This window comes from Psittacula echo (genome assembly GCF_963264785.1).
Source record: "Psittacula echo genome assembly, chromosome: 4".
NCBI lineage: Eukaryota > Metazoa > Chordata > Aves > Psittaciformes > Psittacidae > Psittacula > Psittacula echo.
In genome coordinates, this window is record NC_137738.1 from 58,967,196 (window position 1) to 58,986,788 (window position 19,593).

Genomic DNA, 19,593 nt, shown 5'->3' on the forward strand with positions numbered 1-19,593 from the left:
CTTCTTTCCCTTCTCTCCTCCCAATAAGAATCAGTTTGCTGCTCTTGGTGCTCCAAAGAAAGACACTTCTCAGATTGAAGGACCATCTTTAAATAATACTTACGGTTTTAAAGTCAGTGTGGAAAACCTGCAGGAAGCCAAATCCTTGCATGAGGTAATTTACATGTTATTTTATAAAATTATAGTTAATCAGACCAGTTTTGTAATGGCAGAATTTAAAAATCTTTTCCTTCTTGGTCCATGCCTGACATAATCAGTGGGTGATGGCTGCAGCTTTAAGTCCTCTACTAGTTTAAGCTTGATCTCCAAGTACCTTTATTTGGTAGGATTGACTTAAATTTCACAGCATTTTTGTTGAAAAGGTGGTAAATTTTCCTTTTAAAAAAATACAGATACGGGGAAAATGAGAAGGAAGAACTAGTAAGGTTTGTATAAAAACGTTACTGGAAAAACTAGCAGACCAAAACTTTCATGGATTGTTTCCTTAAGAAACAAGGTGTTTTGACATCATTTAGTCAGGCCCGCCTGGTATCTCTACATGCTACCTTCTGAACCTGTTAGCCAGTTTCTACTACATCTAACAAACTGGTACATGCCTCAATGAGTATCTCTGCATATTTCATGTAGATCAGTGGTTGGTCTGGGAAGATTGATCAAAATTGGTGCTGGAGAAAGAGATGCAATGTGAATATAGTACTGCTGTGTTTGGCTGCTAGCTGGCCAGCCAGCATGTATGTGCTCCCAAACAGTCACCACATCCGTGGTGTGGAATTAGCTGTTGACCAATTTACAGATGAGATGGGGAGAGAGCAGTTTTATGCACTGACTTGATGACATAGGAGAAGCCACAAGAATCTGTTGATTTTGCAGGAAATAGAGGTAGAGCTTGATAATAAAATTTCATTTCAGTGATGGCTGTAGTGATTTAGAGTGCAAATCTAGAGGAAATCAGGTTGCCCCCGAGGCACTTTGCTTACTCAGAAGTATTTGTAACTTCCTTTTCATCCTTCCAATTTGCCCGTTAGTCCACATTATCAACTATATTATGCAAGACAATAGAGCACCAACATAGCGTTGACACAATATTAAATACTATAGTATTTATTATAGACACAAAATTGTACAATATGTAGGGATTAGCATTTTCTTAATGCCAACCATTCTTCAAAAAGCTGTGGCAACATGATGTGGAAGTTAATTAATGCCAGTAAAGGGAAAGATAGGTATTCCTCATATCTTCCTGTAAGTGACTTAGCCTTCAAGCTAGTTTGCATGTCTTGGGTGAGGGAGGGAAAGAAGGATAAAGACCAACAGTGATTCTTTATTCTAGATCAGTCTGGAAACTTAATTCAGCTCAATATGCAAAGCTGTTTGAAAACATTATAGGAATTTGCAATTGTTGGACATTTCTGTTTGTGTTTTCTGCTTTTGGTAGAAGAAGATAGGATTCAGAAACAAATAATTGTGTATAAAAATGTAATTAATCTTTTAATTTTTTTTAATTAATTTTTTTTTGCAAAAAAGTGAGATCCAGAGATGCATGTTTAATAACTTTTAATTTTCTGGTGTGACCTCTTAGTTACAGTATAATGTGACCATATAAATGTCTGCTCATAATGTCCTCTTAAATTTTTTTAAGAAAGCTCCAAAGCACACTAACTTACTCTATTTATTTTTTGGTAGGTCCAGCACCTTACCCTCATCAGTATGGAGTTACATGCTCGAACCAGACGAGATTTGGAACCAGACCCAGAGTTTGATCCAATCTGTGCTTTATTCTATTGCATCTCTTCAGACACAGCACTGCCAAATACTGATAAAAAAGAAATCACTGGTGCTATAGTGATTGATGCAGACAGGACACTCTCAAGCCAAGGTTCTTATTTCTTTTTTCTTAGTGCATTTTACATAAATACTTATTTCATAGTAATCAAACAGTAGCAAGCAAAATATAATCGAGTATCTATATTACTATGTAGCTCATTTAATTTTGTCTTGTTGACTGTTGGATGAATGGCCATATTAAACATAGAGTTTTCCTACTTATATCTTTAAAGAACTATTGCATGGGCTGTAAACCACAAATAACATACATATGTGCAAAATATCTATGTTTGCCTACTTGTGGACAAGCTCCTGCAGTGTTCTAAAAGTATAAAGAGGAAAACCTGCCTTTAGTTTCCTACTCAAGTTGCTGGATAGCTGCAAGTAGAAAATGTTAAAAGCAAGACAGTATGTTTTATATTTTACTTAAGGGTTATTTTTGTGGTTTTATCTGATCCTTTTAGGATCTAAACAGGGGCCCTTATTCTATTGTACCTTTTTGGCTTTGTTTAGACCAGTGATACTCAACCTGTGGCTCTAGAGCCGGATGTGGCTCTTCATGGCCCTACAGGCGGCTCTCGCAATGTAGGCGTCTGATCGGCGCTCCACTCTATCAGGCAGCGCGGGGAGCACTGAGCAAATGGACCAGCAGTGTGGGAGTCGCTGAAGTTCCCCCTCCCATAGGGGGAAAGAAAAGGAGCTGCTGGGATCCCCCCACAGGTAAGAGTAGAGATCACCTCCCACCCAGCAGCCATGGGACAGAATGGGGAAAAACTCGCCCTTTTGCCCCTTCTACCCCTCCACCCCACTCCTTCCTAGCAGCCAGAAGGGGTTGAAGACAGAATGCTGCTGGGAGAGAGGATGCTGATGTGTCATGTCGTGATGTATCAATATGTGATGATGTTGAGGTGGCATCATCACACATTGAAGTGTCATGATGGAAGAAAAATCACACTGATGATACTTGATTTTTATGGTGCTCTACAACTCCATTTAATAAAGAAGTGGCTCTCCAGCTGTTAAAGGTTGAGTACCACTGGTTTAGGCTAGTAAAAGAAAAAACCAAACAAACAAAATGCCCAAAACCAAAAGTCCTCTTTCTTTCAGGGTTTCTTTGGCATTGTGAATGTGTATTAAACCACAAAATACTGTCTAAAATCTAAGCGTAGACAAAACCTACCAAAAATAAATTCAGCATTAAGGCAACAGTTCCTTCTTTTAACCATTTTATTTTTCAAAGTATTGTAGATACTGTATCATGTTAAGCTAAGTTCTTACTATTCTCAGTGAAGTTTTTTGTGGTATTATATGCTTGTTACTATCTTACTAAGTGAGACTTTCAACAGTATAGCCACTATGGCTCCTTAGGTGTGTGCCACTGATAAATTATCAAGAAAAAGCTCTCTGTAAAGAGGTCCAATAATATTTTTAAAAGCCAGAGGTTCTGATCTGGGTTTGTTAGTGAAAGAAAGTGACATGTTTAAATGTTATTGTGCCATTCCTTCCTTAATTGATGTGTGCTGTTAATACTTTCTTGGTTAGAACTTTTGAGTTCCCTGTGGAGTGACTTGACATTGAGAAACACCTTTTTTTTTTCCCTTTTTGTATTATTATTGCTTTGTAAGTTGCAGTACTCAATTTATTTCTGAAAGCACACTTTTTTTAATTATTAAGTTCTTAAGAATATGTCAAAGTTGAATGCCTTTTAAAAACTCCAGATTGTTGCCTTAATCAGAGATATTGCTATCTGTTGTATAAAGAAAATGAAAACACGCAGTATGTGTTACATATTAGTGAAGAAGGGGTTTTTTTATATGGAAGGCAAATGCTGAGTTCCTGCATGCACACAAATTTAGCTATTGTTCACACATTTATGAACGCAGACACTCTTAACATGCCCTAAGTGAGCAGTTGCTCATGTTTTTCATTGCTGTTAGTAACTTAACAGAATTTTTTAATAAATGTACTGAAAAAAGAACTATACTATTGCTGTATAGCATTTTCATTCTTCAAAGCATTTTGCAAAGCAGGGCTCTCAGATAGCAATTAAAGTATGTATTTTTCATGAAAATTGTGGTCCTGCAATATTTCGTATTCAAAAATAATTTTCTAATAGCTGGACTCTTGTACCTGGAAAATGGTGAAATTTCTTTTGAATCAAATTTGTATCAGAGAATTTATGCAAGATTACCTCTATGATAGAATTTTACAAGGTGAAAAAACCAAACTTTTCCACCCAAGAGGAACAAGACAAGTCCATGAAATTAATTGTGGTAATCATTAGTGTTAAAAATAGGTTGCATTCCATACTTCTTTTCAGTTGTATGTTTTATTCTAGAGCAATATTGTTGGCTGAAGTAATGGATGAATGAATGAATGACTTCTAAATTGTAATGATGGTTTTTTACTTTATTTTCTAGGGAGCAGAGACCAAGCCCCCTTGCTCACAAGATCTGGAGTTACAGGACTAGAAGTCAGTTACGCTACTGATGAAAGAACTCTTTTCCAGGAAGTAGTGAATATTGTAAAAAGGTAGCATATCTGTACGTTCTGCTTTTATTTTTCAGGCTTGGTACAGCAGATTTAGTTCCTTCAACCCTTGCCAGTCTCTCAAATACTGGTTTTTGTTGTTGTTGTTGTTGTTGTTGTTTCCCTCAAAGGCTTATTTCTAGAGTGGACGAGCATGGTGGTCTTTCAAATAAAACTACTTTTTGCTTTTCCTTTTCTCTGACAGCAAGAACATTCAGATCCTCCTAAGCAGCTGAGTTACAGTCTTGAAACTAATCAGCCATATAAGTAATCTTCTTTAACATATAACCTTTCCTGTTAATCCCAGAATTCATTACACATCTCTTTGAAACTCTAAGAGTAGTAGATATTAACAATGCTGAGAGCTATAGAAAACCCCTCAGATGGGAAGAATTTTTCTAGGGACTCTGAAGCAAGACAGAGAAAACCCTACATGGTACTGAAACTACTATTGACAGATTTAAATAACCAGTAGTTGAAAAATCAGTCTCCTTCATTAGTTTTGTCTTCTCTGAATGGAAATCGCCTGCTCCATCGGACTTGGAAAACTGCTGGTTTCCCCATCTCCACCAAGGCTGGGAAGCCTGTTTGGTAGCCCTCTCAGCTGGTGAGTAGGTGGAACCACAGACGTCTCTCCAGGCCCTACTGTCAGAGGTGCAAAGCTGTAAAATTGCAAGGAAAAATAAACAGATTTAAACTCTGAGTCACCCTGCTGAGTGGTGATAGAGGCACAAGAAAAAATGTGTACTAGGCAGAGTACATTTGCAATTCTTTCTCTCTCCAACCAGAAAACCTCTGATGAGAAAGGCATTGACCAATCCCATGAAGCCAGAGTACAAAAAGAGTTGCTGAATGCAACCAACACAGGGTGGGTCCTGACAGAGCAGCAGATCCCTGTTCAGAAAAGACAAAATTCAGGTAAGGAACATAATTTTATTTTTCTCTTTCTTGGAAATCTAGTGCTCCATCAAACTTAGGAAAATTACTGAGAATGAGAAACTGCCAGTAAATGAAGAATTCTCCCAGTTATGTGGAAGTTTAAAAAGTAATAGTACATAAAGAGTAAGAGAGAACTCAGAAGTTAGAATATGTATTTATCACTGAAGAACAGAAGTCATCTACATCTGTACATACTGAAGGCATTATGGAATGAAAAGAAGCATGCAATTTTTATAGTACTTCAAGGGAATGTACCAACGACCAGGTTGCTGTCTGAGAAATCTCTTCTTAAGAGATCTTCTCTTTCAACGCTATGCTAGCGTGCCTGCAAAGATTTAGCTAACTTGTATTCCTGAAAGATAAAAGATTTGATCTATTAATGGAGAGGCAGACTGCTGTCATCATCTTAGTCTACTTCCTTCCCCCCTCTATGCAATACTACTTAATGAATCAAACTTCTGCTGAGCTCTCAACAAACATATTTTTAAAACTTGGACCACATCTACAGTTTGCTATGCCTTTCCCCCTTTATTTTCTGTAGCCTCAGCAAAAGAGAATAAGAAATTTTGCTGGTGTAAATGTTTTATATTAAGCAAAAAAGCAAGTGTCTGTATCCAGAGCAGCTTTAACTGAAGGAAAAAATACCGTAAAACTACTCAATTAAAAAGTAGTGGACCGCAAAATTTTTTTTCTCAATGGGAAATGAACAAGCAAACAGCTTTAGTGAAAACTTTCAGCAACAGAAATTATTTTTTAAACAATCTTTTGTTGCTGGTCTTAGTGTTATTTTTCCCAGGACAAGCTAGGTACTCCAGTGTTGTGGTAGGCGCACATAATGGTAGGTCTGTTAAGTTAGAGAAAGAAAACAATTAGGCAGTGTTCAAGAAGCATTACCACTTCGGGCTCATGGAACAAAACTCAAAATCACCTTAACCATATCAGTATCTTATATACTGATGTATTATCAAGCCAGAGGATAATAGGTTCTTGTGACGAAATAGCATATGTAGCATGACTGCAACTTGATTTTGGTTCATATTCTTGGCATCTTTGGCTGTTAGAGGGAAGGGTGGAAGAGTGAAATTCCAAATTCCTAGCACAATGAATGACATAGTATCTATTCAGTCTTGATCATCAATACCAGGAACAGACTTCATCAGCTTTGTTGGTGCTCTGAAAAAAGGGTACCTCACTGTGGGAGGAATTCTTACACAGTCTAATTGAAGAATTCTTGTTCCCGTTTCTAATCATTCTCTTAGTAGTTGGCCTAATTCTTGCTCTTATTTCATCAGTCTGTTTTTCCATCAGAAATCTGCAAGCATTTTGTCTTTGAACAAATGACCCAGAGTATCTATGTTAATAGACTTTATAACATGCTGGCTGATTTGAGAGACACAGATGCTGAAGCAAAGAGTGATGAGATTTTAATGCTTGCTGGTGTTCTATTCTCAGGCTGCACCACTAGCGTTTTGTCACTGTGTTTCCCAAAGCTAACTTCTTATAGCACAGCTAAATTTGCTCTGTTACATGTTCACTGAGTATTGCTCCAGAGAGTTCACTGGAATTCATGATCTGAAGCTGAATTCAGTTACACCTTCACTGTGAAGTTGTTCAGCATGTGCTAGATCTGAATGACCACAGTAAGATTAACATGTGTTTTCCACCTAGACGTCTGTAAAGTAAATACCAGGTTAAATGTTCTTCTGTGACATTAGTAGATGTTGTCTCTGATTAACTGTGGGCAGTTGACAAATGAAAATAAGTCATCTTGAGGTCTGTAGACCAGAAGGAGACCTGGCTGTTTCTCTGGAATTATGATCTGTGATTTCATCTATGCTGAAAACTAGCACATTTGTCCAAATATTGAGGGGAATACGCACCTTTATTTCTAGGAAGTTATTACTGAGAGTGATTCAGCTGTGAAATGAGAGTACTTGTAAGTGCGAGTACCAAAATCTATGTAGAGGCAGGTAAAAGAAAGCACATCGTTGTAAAGAGAATTTGAGAATTCTCTTTAATTCTAAAAGGTATTGAAATCCTGAGCTCTTTGAGGGTTGAGAGGCAGGAAACAGTTTGAAAAGAAGAGCTGTAGATTTACAACAAAGAAAAACATAGTTACAGTGTTCTTGGTACCCTGACAACCATCCTGGAGTTTGAGAGAAAACTTCGCCTACATAGGTCAATTTTCCATTCTTCGGTAAGCTGTCCTCTGGCTCAAAGCTGGCATAAAGCAGCTGAGAAACAGCCTCCTTCCCATCCTGTGCAGCCAGTGTGGATGATCTGCAAGCACAGAGAGCCAAGTTGTAGGCTCTTTGGAGTTGTCATAGGGGAAATTGTTTTTTTTCTTGAAATGGAGCTTGCTCCTATATCGCTATACTAAGGGATTGTGTCATGCTGCCTGAGCAGCCTTCTTGAATAGACCCTCTCTGTATCATAAGCTGTCGGCTGCAATGAGTTGCGAGGAAAATTGGAAGAATCTTGTCTGCTTGAAAACGTAAAACGAAACCTCCCTTCTGTCTGAACCTAAAGGCAGAAAAAAGAGTAAATGCATTCACATCGCTCCATAAACCATTCACTGCAAAATGCAGGAAAGCTGGCACATTGAGGAGGGGGATGAGGAAGGGAATGCTACAAGAATGTTTGTCTTGGAGATTTAAAAAACCCAGGAAAACTAGAGATGTCCAAGCCTGATGGAGCAGTGGATTCCCATGAAAGAGAAATGAAATGTCTGGGCCTCTCCTACACTTTTAAGGCAAATTGTGCCATTCTTCTGTAAGGGCAGATACTACCAGAGAGCAGAAAAGGGCTGGTCCTGCAGGCATGAGGGAGGCAAAATCTGGGGAATTCACGTGAAAAGGTAGAGTTCCCCATCTTTGACACACAAAGAATGTGGAAACAGGACGCATTACAAAAAAAGTAGCAGATTTGCTGCTCTTTGAAACTCACCAGCCACCCACAGCTCTTTGTCCTCATGGAAGTAGTTTCTGATAAAAGTACAAAAATGGTATAAAATTGTAAGATTTTTCCTAAAGACTGTGGGGATCTGTAAACTAGTTGCTAATACTTATTTAAATATTTTGTGTAATGTTTTTCTTGTGAAGTGTGATGATAATTTTCTCTTTTTTTTGTATGCAATACATTGTATTTGTTCTTTTCTAAATGGTCTAGCAGTGTTTCCTTTTTAAAATCGAGATGTGTTAATCTCACCTTCTTTTTCCAGGCCACTGTTGTCATCTGTGGTGTTTTCCTCTAGAAATCTTTACTTAATGTATTAACTGTATCAACTTTATGGATTTTTATTGTCCGAAGCAAACTGGAAAAATGTTTTAGGAGATTTCACTTATGTATTTGAGTCACCAAGTGTGCTGCTGCCACGTCCAGTTACTGCTTTCGTCTGTATCATAGCTGTGGCCTAATTTTATTTCCCCCCCCCCTTAATTTTAGCTGGAAGAAAAATAGCAGTCAGGAAAACCAGACACATAAATAGAAGGGACGGCAACTGGGAACTTTAGTTTTCATTCATGAAATTACCAAATAAGAAAGAGGAAGAGATGGCATAACAGCACATAACGACAGCTAGAAAGGGAAATAATCACATTTCTTCTCTCTGCAGCATGTATGAGTAGAATGCTAATGCTGTCGTCTTTAAATCCAGCCAGCATAAATGCTGCTTTTCATCTTTGCAGAGAGACTGGCAACAGCATGCAAAGCAGTATCAGTGCCCATCCTTTTAACAAAAGAGCACTATGTTGGCAGGCATATCTCTTATTCCTGTCATGTTAGTCCTAGCCAGCAGCTTCCAAATCTCAGCATTGTAACTTACTAGTTTCTTGCAGGTGTAAAAGCTGGCCTCATACAATTTATTTTAATAGAACAGTTTAAACTGACGATGAAGACCAACTGAATAGTGTACTGTAAAAAATGACTGCTACTGCTGAACCCAGGACACACAATTTTTACAAAAAAGACAGACTTCAGTTGAGCTCACATCAGGTAAACCTTAGGTTTACCTGTTCATTTTCCCATTTGGAGTAATGTCAACTTTTGGCTCCAGGCATCCCTTCTTCTCTAATAGCAAAAAGAAGACTGCAGGAGGTCTCAACAAATGATACACTGGTCCACTGGTACAGCTGTACATGGGATTGGGCTGCAGGAGAGAGAAATTCTGCTGCACAAATTGAGATAGAGTTGATTAAAAAGGAAATAAGAAGCAAGAAACAGCAGTGCCTCATGTTAGGTGCAAGAAATCTGATAGGTCTGTTAAACTTTTTGCATAAGGTAGACCTTATGCATACAGGAGTTTGGGGTCCCAAGTTTTGCTCATTAGAAGGGAGTTCTACTTGAATTTAATCTTGCTTTGTTTTTTCCTTCTAAGATAATTCAGAGATATACTCAACCAAAAATTATTTTGATTGTAAAGTTAAAGAAATACCTAAGCATCCATACTTCATTAATACTGGTTATAGTCCTTCATGCATATACATTGTGAATGTATACAGATAGACATACAAAGTACTGAAGTAAGTCACACATATATTTATCTGAGCCACTCAATTGCTGGAAGTGTGTTTATCATTTTTCATCCTTTCAGGAGGACACCACTTGGATCCAAGTTTTAAATAAGGGGAATTGAAACTAGGGGACTGTGTTTACTGGGAATTTACAGTAGGGTTTGAATTCACCATTTACTAGCTACTCTACCTTGATTATCCATGTAGGTTACTTTGTATGAGAGTTGTCTGACTGAAAGGACAAGGGGTAGCGGGTTAAAACTTAAAACAGGGGAAGTTTAGATTGGATATAAGGAAGGAATTCTTTACTGTAAGGGCAGTGAGGCACTGGAATGGGTTTCCCAGGGAGGTTGTGCATTCTCCATCCCTGGCAGTGTTCAAGGCCAGGTTGGACAGAGCCTTGGGTGACATGGTTTAGTGTGAGGTGTCCCTGCCCATGGCAGAGGGGTTGGAACTAGATGATCTTAAGATCCTTTCCAACCCTAACTATTCTATGATTCTATGAAAGTTAGACATCTATTTTTAATTGTCATGTATGCTATACAAAAAGAATAGAATCTTATTCTGCAGGTGGTGGTTTATAAAATTTTAAGTATAATTCACCCAGAGGCCATTTTTCTTCAATGACAATAAAGAGACCAGCTTAGGAAACTTATGATGCCAGAATTAGTAGAAATGAGGCCCTTCCCTTAATGCATGTGTAGTGTCTCGTTGGGAAGGAAGACCAGAGTAAGTAAGGCACTGTAAAGTGATACCCTGTGACTCAGTAATATGCCATTATGGGCAATCCCTAATGGCCTGCACAAGCAAGATTGAGTTCAAAACTAGCGTGCTGATTTTTTTTAATCTTTTGAGTGATAAGCTTTCAAATCTTCGTGTGAATTTACATAAAAGTATGTTAAAATAGGTAATATTTAACTTAGATACAATTTATTTCTATAAGAAAATTCATGTATTTGTAAACATCATAAGCTAAAGTGGGTTTATGTCTTGTCTTATAAAACATCTTCCCATTTGAAGGATACAATTCTTGAGATAGTATGCAGATTGTTTACCGAGGTCATTTTACGCATTAGCTTAAAAAGAGAATAGTAAGATTAACTCAAGAATTGATTAAATGTATTCATATAAATCAGGGGATTTGCAGTAGTAATGTAATAGCCCACTAAAATTTAGTTAAGTAGGAAGTGAGGAAGTTTATATACTACTTGAACAAGGAAAAACCCAAAGCAACTTAATTGCAGCTGGTAGCTACTTAATACAGTTACAGCAACTTACTGCTTCAAACAATACACTTGTTTCTGTTCAGAACAGGCTTAAAAGAGCAAGCAAATTCCTGGCGTAATGAATTCTGGCTTATGTGCCACATAAGCATTTCTTCAAGTTTCTCATTCACGTTTGCATTTATCATGGAACCCATCTGTGTAATGTCTTGCCCTGTGTAAAATCTACAAGTATTTTCCATTTTGAATTACATTAAATTGAGTTACATTTTCAAATCTGAGCATAAATAACTACTTCCTTAATTTTAAATAATCAGTAGTGTTTTGCAGTATGCTAGGACCATGAGAGTTTAGCTGCAAGAATTAATGTGAAAATATGTTAATTTTTCTAACATTTATTCTACGACTGTTCTGCCTACAAAAGGCATTGTATTTCAAAGCTTAGATGAAGCTGTTCATAATTTTGGAGCCTCAGTTGGCAATCGTTGAATGTTGTGTGGAGCAGCAAGTGGCCATAACTCTTCTGGATGCTGATTCTGGTGCTGGAAGGAACTGCAGGCTAGCTTCATTTCGTTTGTCCATAAATTGTTCCAAATAGCTTTGGGTTTGTACCACTGGTAGAATAGGATTCCAAAATGAGTTTACTACTTCCATTCCTGATGATCATTTCCTGTCTCCAAAACCAAAGAGTTGTTCATTTGACATTAATAGCAGATGGCAAAATACCCACCAAATGCAAAGTGATAGTTCTTTTACTTTCTCTAGAATGCTAGAAATCAAAAGCTTACTTTAGAGTCTTCTGCTTCAGCCAAAAATTGTATCAAACCCATTCCTTAAAAGGTACAAGTAGGTGGTAAAAGGGATTTTTGAAATTCTGCTGACTGGTGCAAAAGCCCAAATGGTAATAAAGAGGACAGCCATGCTGATTAAGAAGATTCAAATACTTTTCTGTTTATTTTTAATTAAAAATGAGTGTCCATGGCAGAAGTATGGAGAAGCTCTTTTCTGAAGCTATTCTGAGTGATTGGTTACTTCCAAGTGAGTTGTCATCTGCATTTGGACACACATGCAAGGAAAACACTGTCATGGTGAAGTCTGAAGCTTCATTTGTAATGTCTGATGCAACTCTGACTTAGGATTCAGGAAAAGTTATTCTCCTATATCCAACAGTCCGGAATGATGCCTTTAATGATGCAAAAAATACAGAGATCCTGCTCATAAGCCAAGGCTTATGAAACCTACTTCTCCCATAAACTAGGGTCTACAAGCCTGCATCCTCTTGTGGATCTGGGCATAAACTGTGGTACAGAACCCTATTATCCTGTCCTCTACCTCTTGGCAGCTGCCCATCATTCTGTTACATTGAATGCTGCCTGCCTGCTGGAACTCAAAATCCCTTGACTGAGCTGCACTGAAAGAAGCATGTATTATTCCCAATGAAGCTTCCTTTCTTTTTTACTATAAAAATAACAGCTATCTGGTGTGTCTTTGTCCAGTCTCCTTCTGCCCAGCCCAAGAAAATCATTCTTGGGCTCTTCAGCAAGTGACCAGATAGATCATGACTTCTGGTGTTAATACTGCCTACTCAAAAGGTAGGCGATAACAGGCTCTTCTGACCCAAGTCCCACCCATGCTTTGACTTTGAGGCCACCTTGACTGTCCTTCTGTCTAGTCAGCTCTTCTCAGTGGAAGATGGGCAGTGACTGTCAGAAGACAATTCCAACTTTTCTTTCTGCAGTACCTAAGCCAGTCAGATTTTTCCACCTGGCATGACATACAGCATAAAATGAGTTTTTCTTGTGTATCTTGCAGAAAGAAGGTTAAGTTAAAGGAAGAGGTATTTAAATAGAACCAGTAGATACAGTTGCTTTTCTCCACCTTTCAGTTTGACAGCTCTCACTTAACTGCAACTTGTAACTTTCCCAATAGTCACCGTTTAGGACCAGAAGCCTCCTCTGATTACTATAAGCTACATTGCAGTATGTGTGATACATTGTTACCAGGCTACTTGGATGTTTTGCAAATAACTAATTCTACTCTATTTCATAAAGGAAAATAGTACAACAAAGTTTGAAGACTGGACTATATTTCATTGCATCTGTTTTATGCTGGTAGCTATGTTTCAGTTTTTGCTTGATACAGACTGATTCCATCCATAAAACCTGATTAGACCTAATTTTGTTCTTTAGAAATAGAAGCTAAATAAGAAAAATAAGGGAAGTATGTTTAAAAAAAAATCCAATTTAAATATTCCTTCTAAAAGTTTTTCAGTTGAATGTTACTGAAAATCCTAAAAGGTTGTCTGTTTTAAATATTATCTCTTAGTCTAGATGCTGCTGTCATAGAAACCCATTGCTGCTGCTTTTCTTAAACTCGACATGATTAGAATGAAATCCTGTTTATACACTGTTTATGGAAGGTATTTTCCTAAATAATATGAAACTCATTTTCCTTTCCTCCCTCCTCTCTAGATATGACCCAGACATTTTGTTAGGCTATGAAGTTCAGATGCATTCCTGGGGTTATCTCTTTCAGAGGGCTGCTGCTTTAAATGTTGATTTATGCCGGATGATTTCTCGTGTGCCAGGTAAGTTACTGTATAGGGGTTCAGTTCTGTTCTGTAGGAGCAAGTTGTAATCTATGAATAAATTGAAAAAATAGATGCAGAGTATTTCTTCAGATGGACTGGTTTGGTTTTTTTAATACCAATGAGATTCTGGTTTTCATTGTGTTCTGAATTTTTAAATTCCTTGTGCCTTCCACTTCAGGGTATGTCATGTATCCATGAACCTAAACTCATTTTCAGTAGTTGCATGTGTTAAGTTTTCGATTCTTGGAGGCGTTTCTGCTACCAAACCTTCTCTTGCTTCTTCTTGATTTCAGTTATATACGTCATTCCAGGGTACCTGCCATAACCATTATTTGAGATCTCTATAGCTGGGATATGAGGACATAAAGATGCTCCTGAGCAGCAGTCATCCTGGTTAGCCTGTAATAAAATTCTTACTTTGAATAGCCAGTCATGTACTGTGGGCAGATTTTACTGGCTCAAGTACTGATGCTTTCCTCCAACATTAAGAAAAAGACCTGTTTGGGCTCTTCTTGAAAACCTGTGAGAAGCCTAATGTGTACACTTAATCATTCAATAGAAGCTATCGTTCTCCAATCCTAACCGTTCTATGATTCTGAAGAAGGCAGTTAGTGAGCAGCTAAATCAATATGTTGCTCCTGAGAAGAGTCAGGATGACCTTTATAAAATTAAAAACTTTCAAAAATTTGTTGTAGCTCCTTGCAGTCATCAGGAAGATGTGGATGAGAGAGATTTTAAATTGATTTTTAAAATCAAAACAATTGAAAAAGCCACTTCTGTCAGGGCTCTTGGCAAAGATCTATGCAGAAACTAAATAGCCATGAAATAAGAAGTGCTTTCCTGTGATTTTCCTATTAAAAACTTGATCCCTGCTACTCTGTAATGATTGAAAAAGCAGATTAAATATTAGGAATTATGGAGCAAGGAAAATATAAAACAGTGAATGTAAATGTAAAAATCTGTAGTGTGCTTGCACCTTAAATACTGCTGATCTAGTCTCTTCATAACCTTTTCCTCATGAAAATGGGTATAGGAGAACTGGCAAAGAAGAGGGGGGTAATCCAGATGTGTCTAGTAATTTAGTAAGTAAGGATTCCAGAAGAGACGTAACTGGATGAGGAAGGTAAAAGCCTATGAAATCTTGAGTGCCAAAAAGAGAAATATGGGTCAACTGTTCATGGTCTTTTCCAATGCAAGAACCAGAAACCATCAACTGAAGCTAGCAATGGCAGCTACAGTATAGGAATTGATTTTTCCTTGGCACAAGATGGTGTGAATGCTTAAAATATATGTTACTTTAAGAAGAGAGAAATTCTTCCAATAAAAATCCATTGGGAACTACTATATATGTGAAAATAATGCCTGGAAGCTGCAATTGTTAGAAGTAGCAATAGCTGCTTCCCCTCTTCTTGAAGCATCTGCTTTTAGGTACTTGATAGAACGTGAACTGAGCTAATTGCATCTTATGCTTTCCCAGCATAGCAATAGCATCTTTTACTTTGGCATCCTGTGTGCCTGGCCGGGAGAATGTGATGTTTTAGAAGAGCTGTGTTCACAGACTCCTTCCTTGAGGTTCAAATATTTATGCACTCTTTTGATGTCTTCAAAATCTTTTGATGCTTTTGATACCTGTGACCTGTTTCGAAAAGGTCTGAGTTAGAGAGACTTCCCAGGGACAAGAAAACATGAGAACAAATCTGCATCTTCAGTTTAAAGTTGTTGGTGAATTTTTAGACATTTAATATATGAAAACAGGAACACATGGCTATCAAAGGTCACAAGTTTCCTTCTTCAAGACAAAGGTCTCAAATTTGTTCTTCAGGAATAACTGATTGCATGAACCTTGTTATTAAATTCCCCGTGATGGCTCAAATTGAAATGATAGGCTGGTTTGCAGCAATAATGCCTCTGGGTACAGTCTTCAGAGGTGTTGAAGGATGCTCAGAAAAACTTTGGACCCCTTACACTTCAAGGTTTGCAATATCTTTGGTAAGAGGAATAGTAAGTGTTGCAGTCAAAGATTTCTTAAACCTCCGAAGATCACAAAGGTTTACTGCTCTACTGTAGAAGTATAGCTGACCAATCTCTTCAGTTTGGGACAGGTGACTAATGTGCCTGTGCTTTTGTTCTTAAAGGCTGAGTCACAGCTCTTGTCTTGCAGAACAACTGTGTCTGCACTGTAGTTGATGCAGAATCAACTGTTACATCAGCAAAGCTCTCTGTTACATCCATCCTCATGACACAAGCTGTTGTTCAAGTTACTGGAATTGAGGTACACATAAGCAGTTCCTCAGAGAAGGAAGGTTACTTCTCTGGGAACTGTATGGTTCTTAATGGTGATGTCCTTATGTATTTCACAGTTGGGCTTCCTTCCCTACACTATGAAGTCCCACAAAACATGGGTTCAGTTCTTGTGAAAGAAACCAGGGCTGTAGCCCTTAACTTCTCAGGACATAAATTTTAAGTGGGCATGCAGAACATAGGTGTGATCTCCACAGCACTGGTATTCATAGTCCAGATATTCATTTACTGGGTGGTAGATGCACACCCAGAAGTGGAATACACTTAAAATGCTTCTAAGAACTAATGTTACTGTAAGGTAAGTAATTACTCTTTTTTGACTGAACCGCAGGAGAAAGATAAGGAAATGTTCACACTGATGAGGTCCTACCAGAAATGTGATGCCATAAGTGTAGGCTTGCATGCATGACCATAAATGTACAAGTGTTTTGTGTTCTATGTTGCTTTGTGGCCTCTTTGTCCATGGTTTTGACCCCATCTGTGTTCCTCTTGCTTTTCCAACCCATGTGCTTCATATTTCCTTTCGTTCACAGGCTGTATTTTCAGAACAGGAAGTGCTCCTTCAAATAGTATGTTCCTCTTTGCTCCTATTGAAATAAAGATGGAAGGTACTTTTCCTTCCCTTTCCCATGATTTCAACTTAACAAAAAGAAAGCTGGACTCTCTGGTTCTGCTTTATTGGCTGTCTGCTGCTGCCTCTGCCATTTACATTCATACGTCATTAGGACACACCACATGAGAAGTGTGTACTGTGCCTCTGTGTAGTGGCATTTTTTGTGCATGGCCTCCTGTTCCCTCCTTTGCATCGCAGCTCAAAAGTTAGGGTGTAGGTAACAGGGTGAGAGGAGATTTCTTTCTATTTCATCTCATGCACTTGAAAGATAGGGAGAATGTCCAGTTCTCCTTCTTAACAGCTGTTTCCAAAGAGGCTCCTGCTGTTCTGGTGATAATTCCTCAAACCAGCTGCAGAGCACTACAGGCTTTTTAATTTTGCAGTGCTCATCACTTGCAGTCTCTTGTTCATCAGGGCAGAGGGTCTCTCTTGTGACTGCATTATACTTTGTTACCTGTCTTTACCAGCAAGACATAAGCGAACTTAAGAAACATAGGGAATCTCCTGAACAAGTCAAGAAGCAAGGATGACACTGCAGAAAGTAGAACGGATAGTTTCTGTTTCCAATTAAAAAGAAATCGAGGAGGGAAAAAAATCTAAGTTCCTCACTTTCACAGGACATCTAGCATGTGGAAATGGAGAAAAGCAGAAGACAAAAATGTTGCTGCCTGTGGGGCTTTTTGTCCATCCAAACATGAAAAGAGATTGTTACTTTTCTTTCTTGAAAATCTGAAACAATAAGGAGGCTAAAACCGTGGTATGCATTTTGATAAAGTGTATGAAAGGTTTGCTAAATTTTGTCAAGGCTCTGTGATTTATTGATAGGGTCAGTAAATGAAAAATAGGTTTCCTTAACTATATTTGAAATATCAACATATGAAATTAGTCTGTATTATACTGTTTGGGAGCAGTTCTGCAGAATTGCAGGCAATTTTTACTTTTGTCTTCAAGGGCAAATGTGTTTCATGGCTGTCTGAGGAACTAATCACTCAGTTCTGATCATTATTGCAAAGCATTGTATATCCAAACTTCTATACACTCTGTCCAGAATGTTCTGCTTTTTATTAGTAGAGTACTATACAGGGATATCTGATACATGAGTAGTAGCAGCACACAAAACCAACAGCTGAAAAATGGGTATGGCTTTAGAATTGTGGGAAAACTGCTTCAAAGTGCTTTCTCTTTCATTGAACAAGTAAGAAGGAACAAGACTGGAAGATCAAATAATACCGTGTTTTCATATTGAGTTTTAACCTGTGTTGTACCTTTTAAAAAACATCTATGTAAACTCAGGAGAGAATACTAAAACTGTAGCCTCTAGGATGACTGAAAAAAGAAGACAGTTTCAAGAAACGTGTACCGAAAATAGTCTTCTCTTGTGTTGGAGTATTTCAAAGCATGAGAAAACCCAAGGATGGCAAAAGAGGGTATCTTTCCTGTAATGTTGTCACCACTGTCTTACAGAAAGATTCAGAGTTCTACTTCTGCCTACGCATTTGTTGCTACTTCTTCTCTCACCATTTGTGCTTGTGTCTAGCAGCTTGTGTCTACCAGCTCCCACTGCAGTGGGCTTGCTTTTACTGTATGAAAGGTGCTGAGTTTTCTCTCCCATGATCTGTGTAAGATTACAAGTAAAGCTTTGAGTTATAAACTCTATAGGGCAGAAATAACTTTTTTTTTTTTTTTTAATGTTGTACACTGGTGTACATTCACCTGGCTCTCAAGTGACATTCAGCATTGCTTAACCAATATTCGCTATGGAGAATATATTGCCATGGGCACTATTCCAATGAAACTGAAGTAAGGATTATCTTCAGAGGGATGTGCAAGTGCAGAAAAACTGGATAAGTTTTATTTAGAGATCATGTAGAAGACTGGTAAATAAATAATCTTGTGCAATCAGTAACAGTCTTTAATAACTTGTATTTTTCTAGAGAGCTCAAATAGGAAGAGGGACAGCTTGGTCTAGTCTTGACCTCTTATAACTTGTCTAAATATATTTGCTTTTAATGTCTTTAGATGACAAGAAGGAGAACAGGTTTGCGGCTGAGCTGGATGAATATGGATCAGATACAATGAGTGAAATAAATATTGTTGGGCGAATTATCTTAAATATTTGGAGAGTGATGAGAAATGAGGTAATGCTTTTAAAAGGTTAATGTAATTGACTTACGGGGGGTTAATTCTTGTAGATGTTGTTGACAATTTGATGTAACTAAGGTAACTTTTGTTCTTTATTTGTATACCTTTTCAAGTGGAGGAGTCTGCCACTTTGTGAGAGTACATTTTTTGCATTTTGCTAAAATCTAAAATACTGAAGCCCTTATCTTTCAGTAGTGTTTCTTAATGATATTTCTTTTCACTCTCGTGGGGTTTGAGAGTAACTTACCTGTTTTAGCAATTTGTCTAGTATGGGACTTTTAGTAAATTAAATACTTGAACTTATGTTAAGCTGTCAGACTTATTCACTGTTTTGCTGTTTATGACTTTACATTTAATACTTAAATAGTTCAGTCTATACAAATCGTGTTCTGACCAAATTCACATTTGGTCTTTGTGATCTTTTCAATTCCACATATACTTTCAAATTTATGAGAGATATTCTTTCCTGACTTGTAAAAAGTTAGAGACTTAAACATATAAATGTTCATCTTTCTAACAAAGAATTCTAAGAAAAAGTTGATAAATGCAGGTGTTACAGTTCTTAAGAAGTAGAGATTTCTTTGACTGTGAAAGACATCATGCATGTTAACAGGTCCTCTGTGTTCTTCTAGGTGAATCTAATGAATTACACTTTTGAAAATGTGGGCTTTCATGTTCTTCATCAGCGTTTTCCTTTATTTACTTTCCGAGTTCTGTCTGATTGGTTTGATAATAAGGCAGATGTCTACAGGTAATGACCTATTAATCCATTTTGTTTGTTATTTTTAAGGCCGGATTCTTAACATTGGATAGGTACAATCTAAAGTCAGCACAGGAAGAAATAATCAATGTAGCTCAGGTACTAGAACGGTCTATGTACAGCAACATGAGCTTATTTGCTCTGTTGTTCTGCTGTGTAGT

General features: G+C 37.7%; 1 protein-coding gene across 1 annotated transcript in view; it reads left to right on the top strand.

The window, feature by feature from the left end:
• The window catches only part of REV3L (REV3 like, DNA directed polymerase zeta catalytic subunit), a gene marked incomplete at its 5' end in the record, with an annotated part of 119,161 nt that overhangs the window by 81,960 nt on the left and 17,608 nt on the right, over nt 1-19,593 (top strand). The window contains 6 exons of the mRNA XM_080616497.1: nt 29-154; nt 1,684-1,876; nt 4,245-4,356; nt 13,498-13,613; nt 18,550-18,668; nt 19,305-19,423. Coding sequence (XP_080472623.1) covers nt 29-154; nt 1,684-1,876; nt 4,245-4,356; nt 13,498-13,613; nt 18,550-18,668; nt 19,305-19,423 — 785 coding nt within the window. The remainder of the gene's footprint in view (nt 1-28; nt 155-1,683; nt 1,877-4,244; nt 4,357-13,497; nt 13,614-18,549; nt 18,669-19,304; nt 19,424-19,593) is intronic.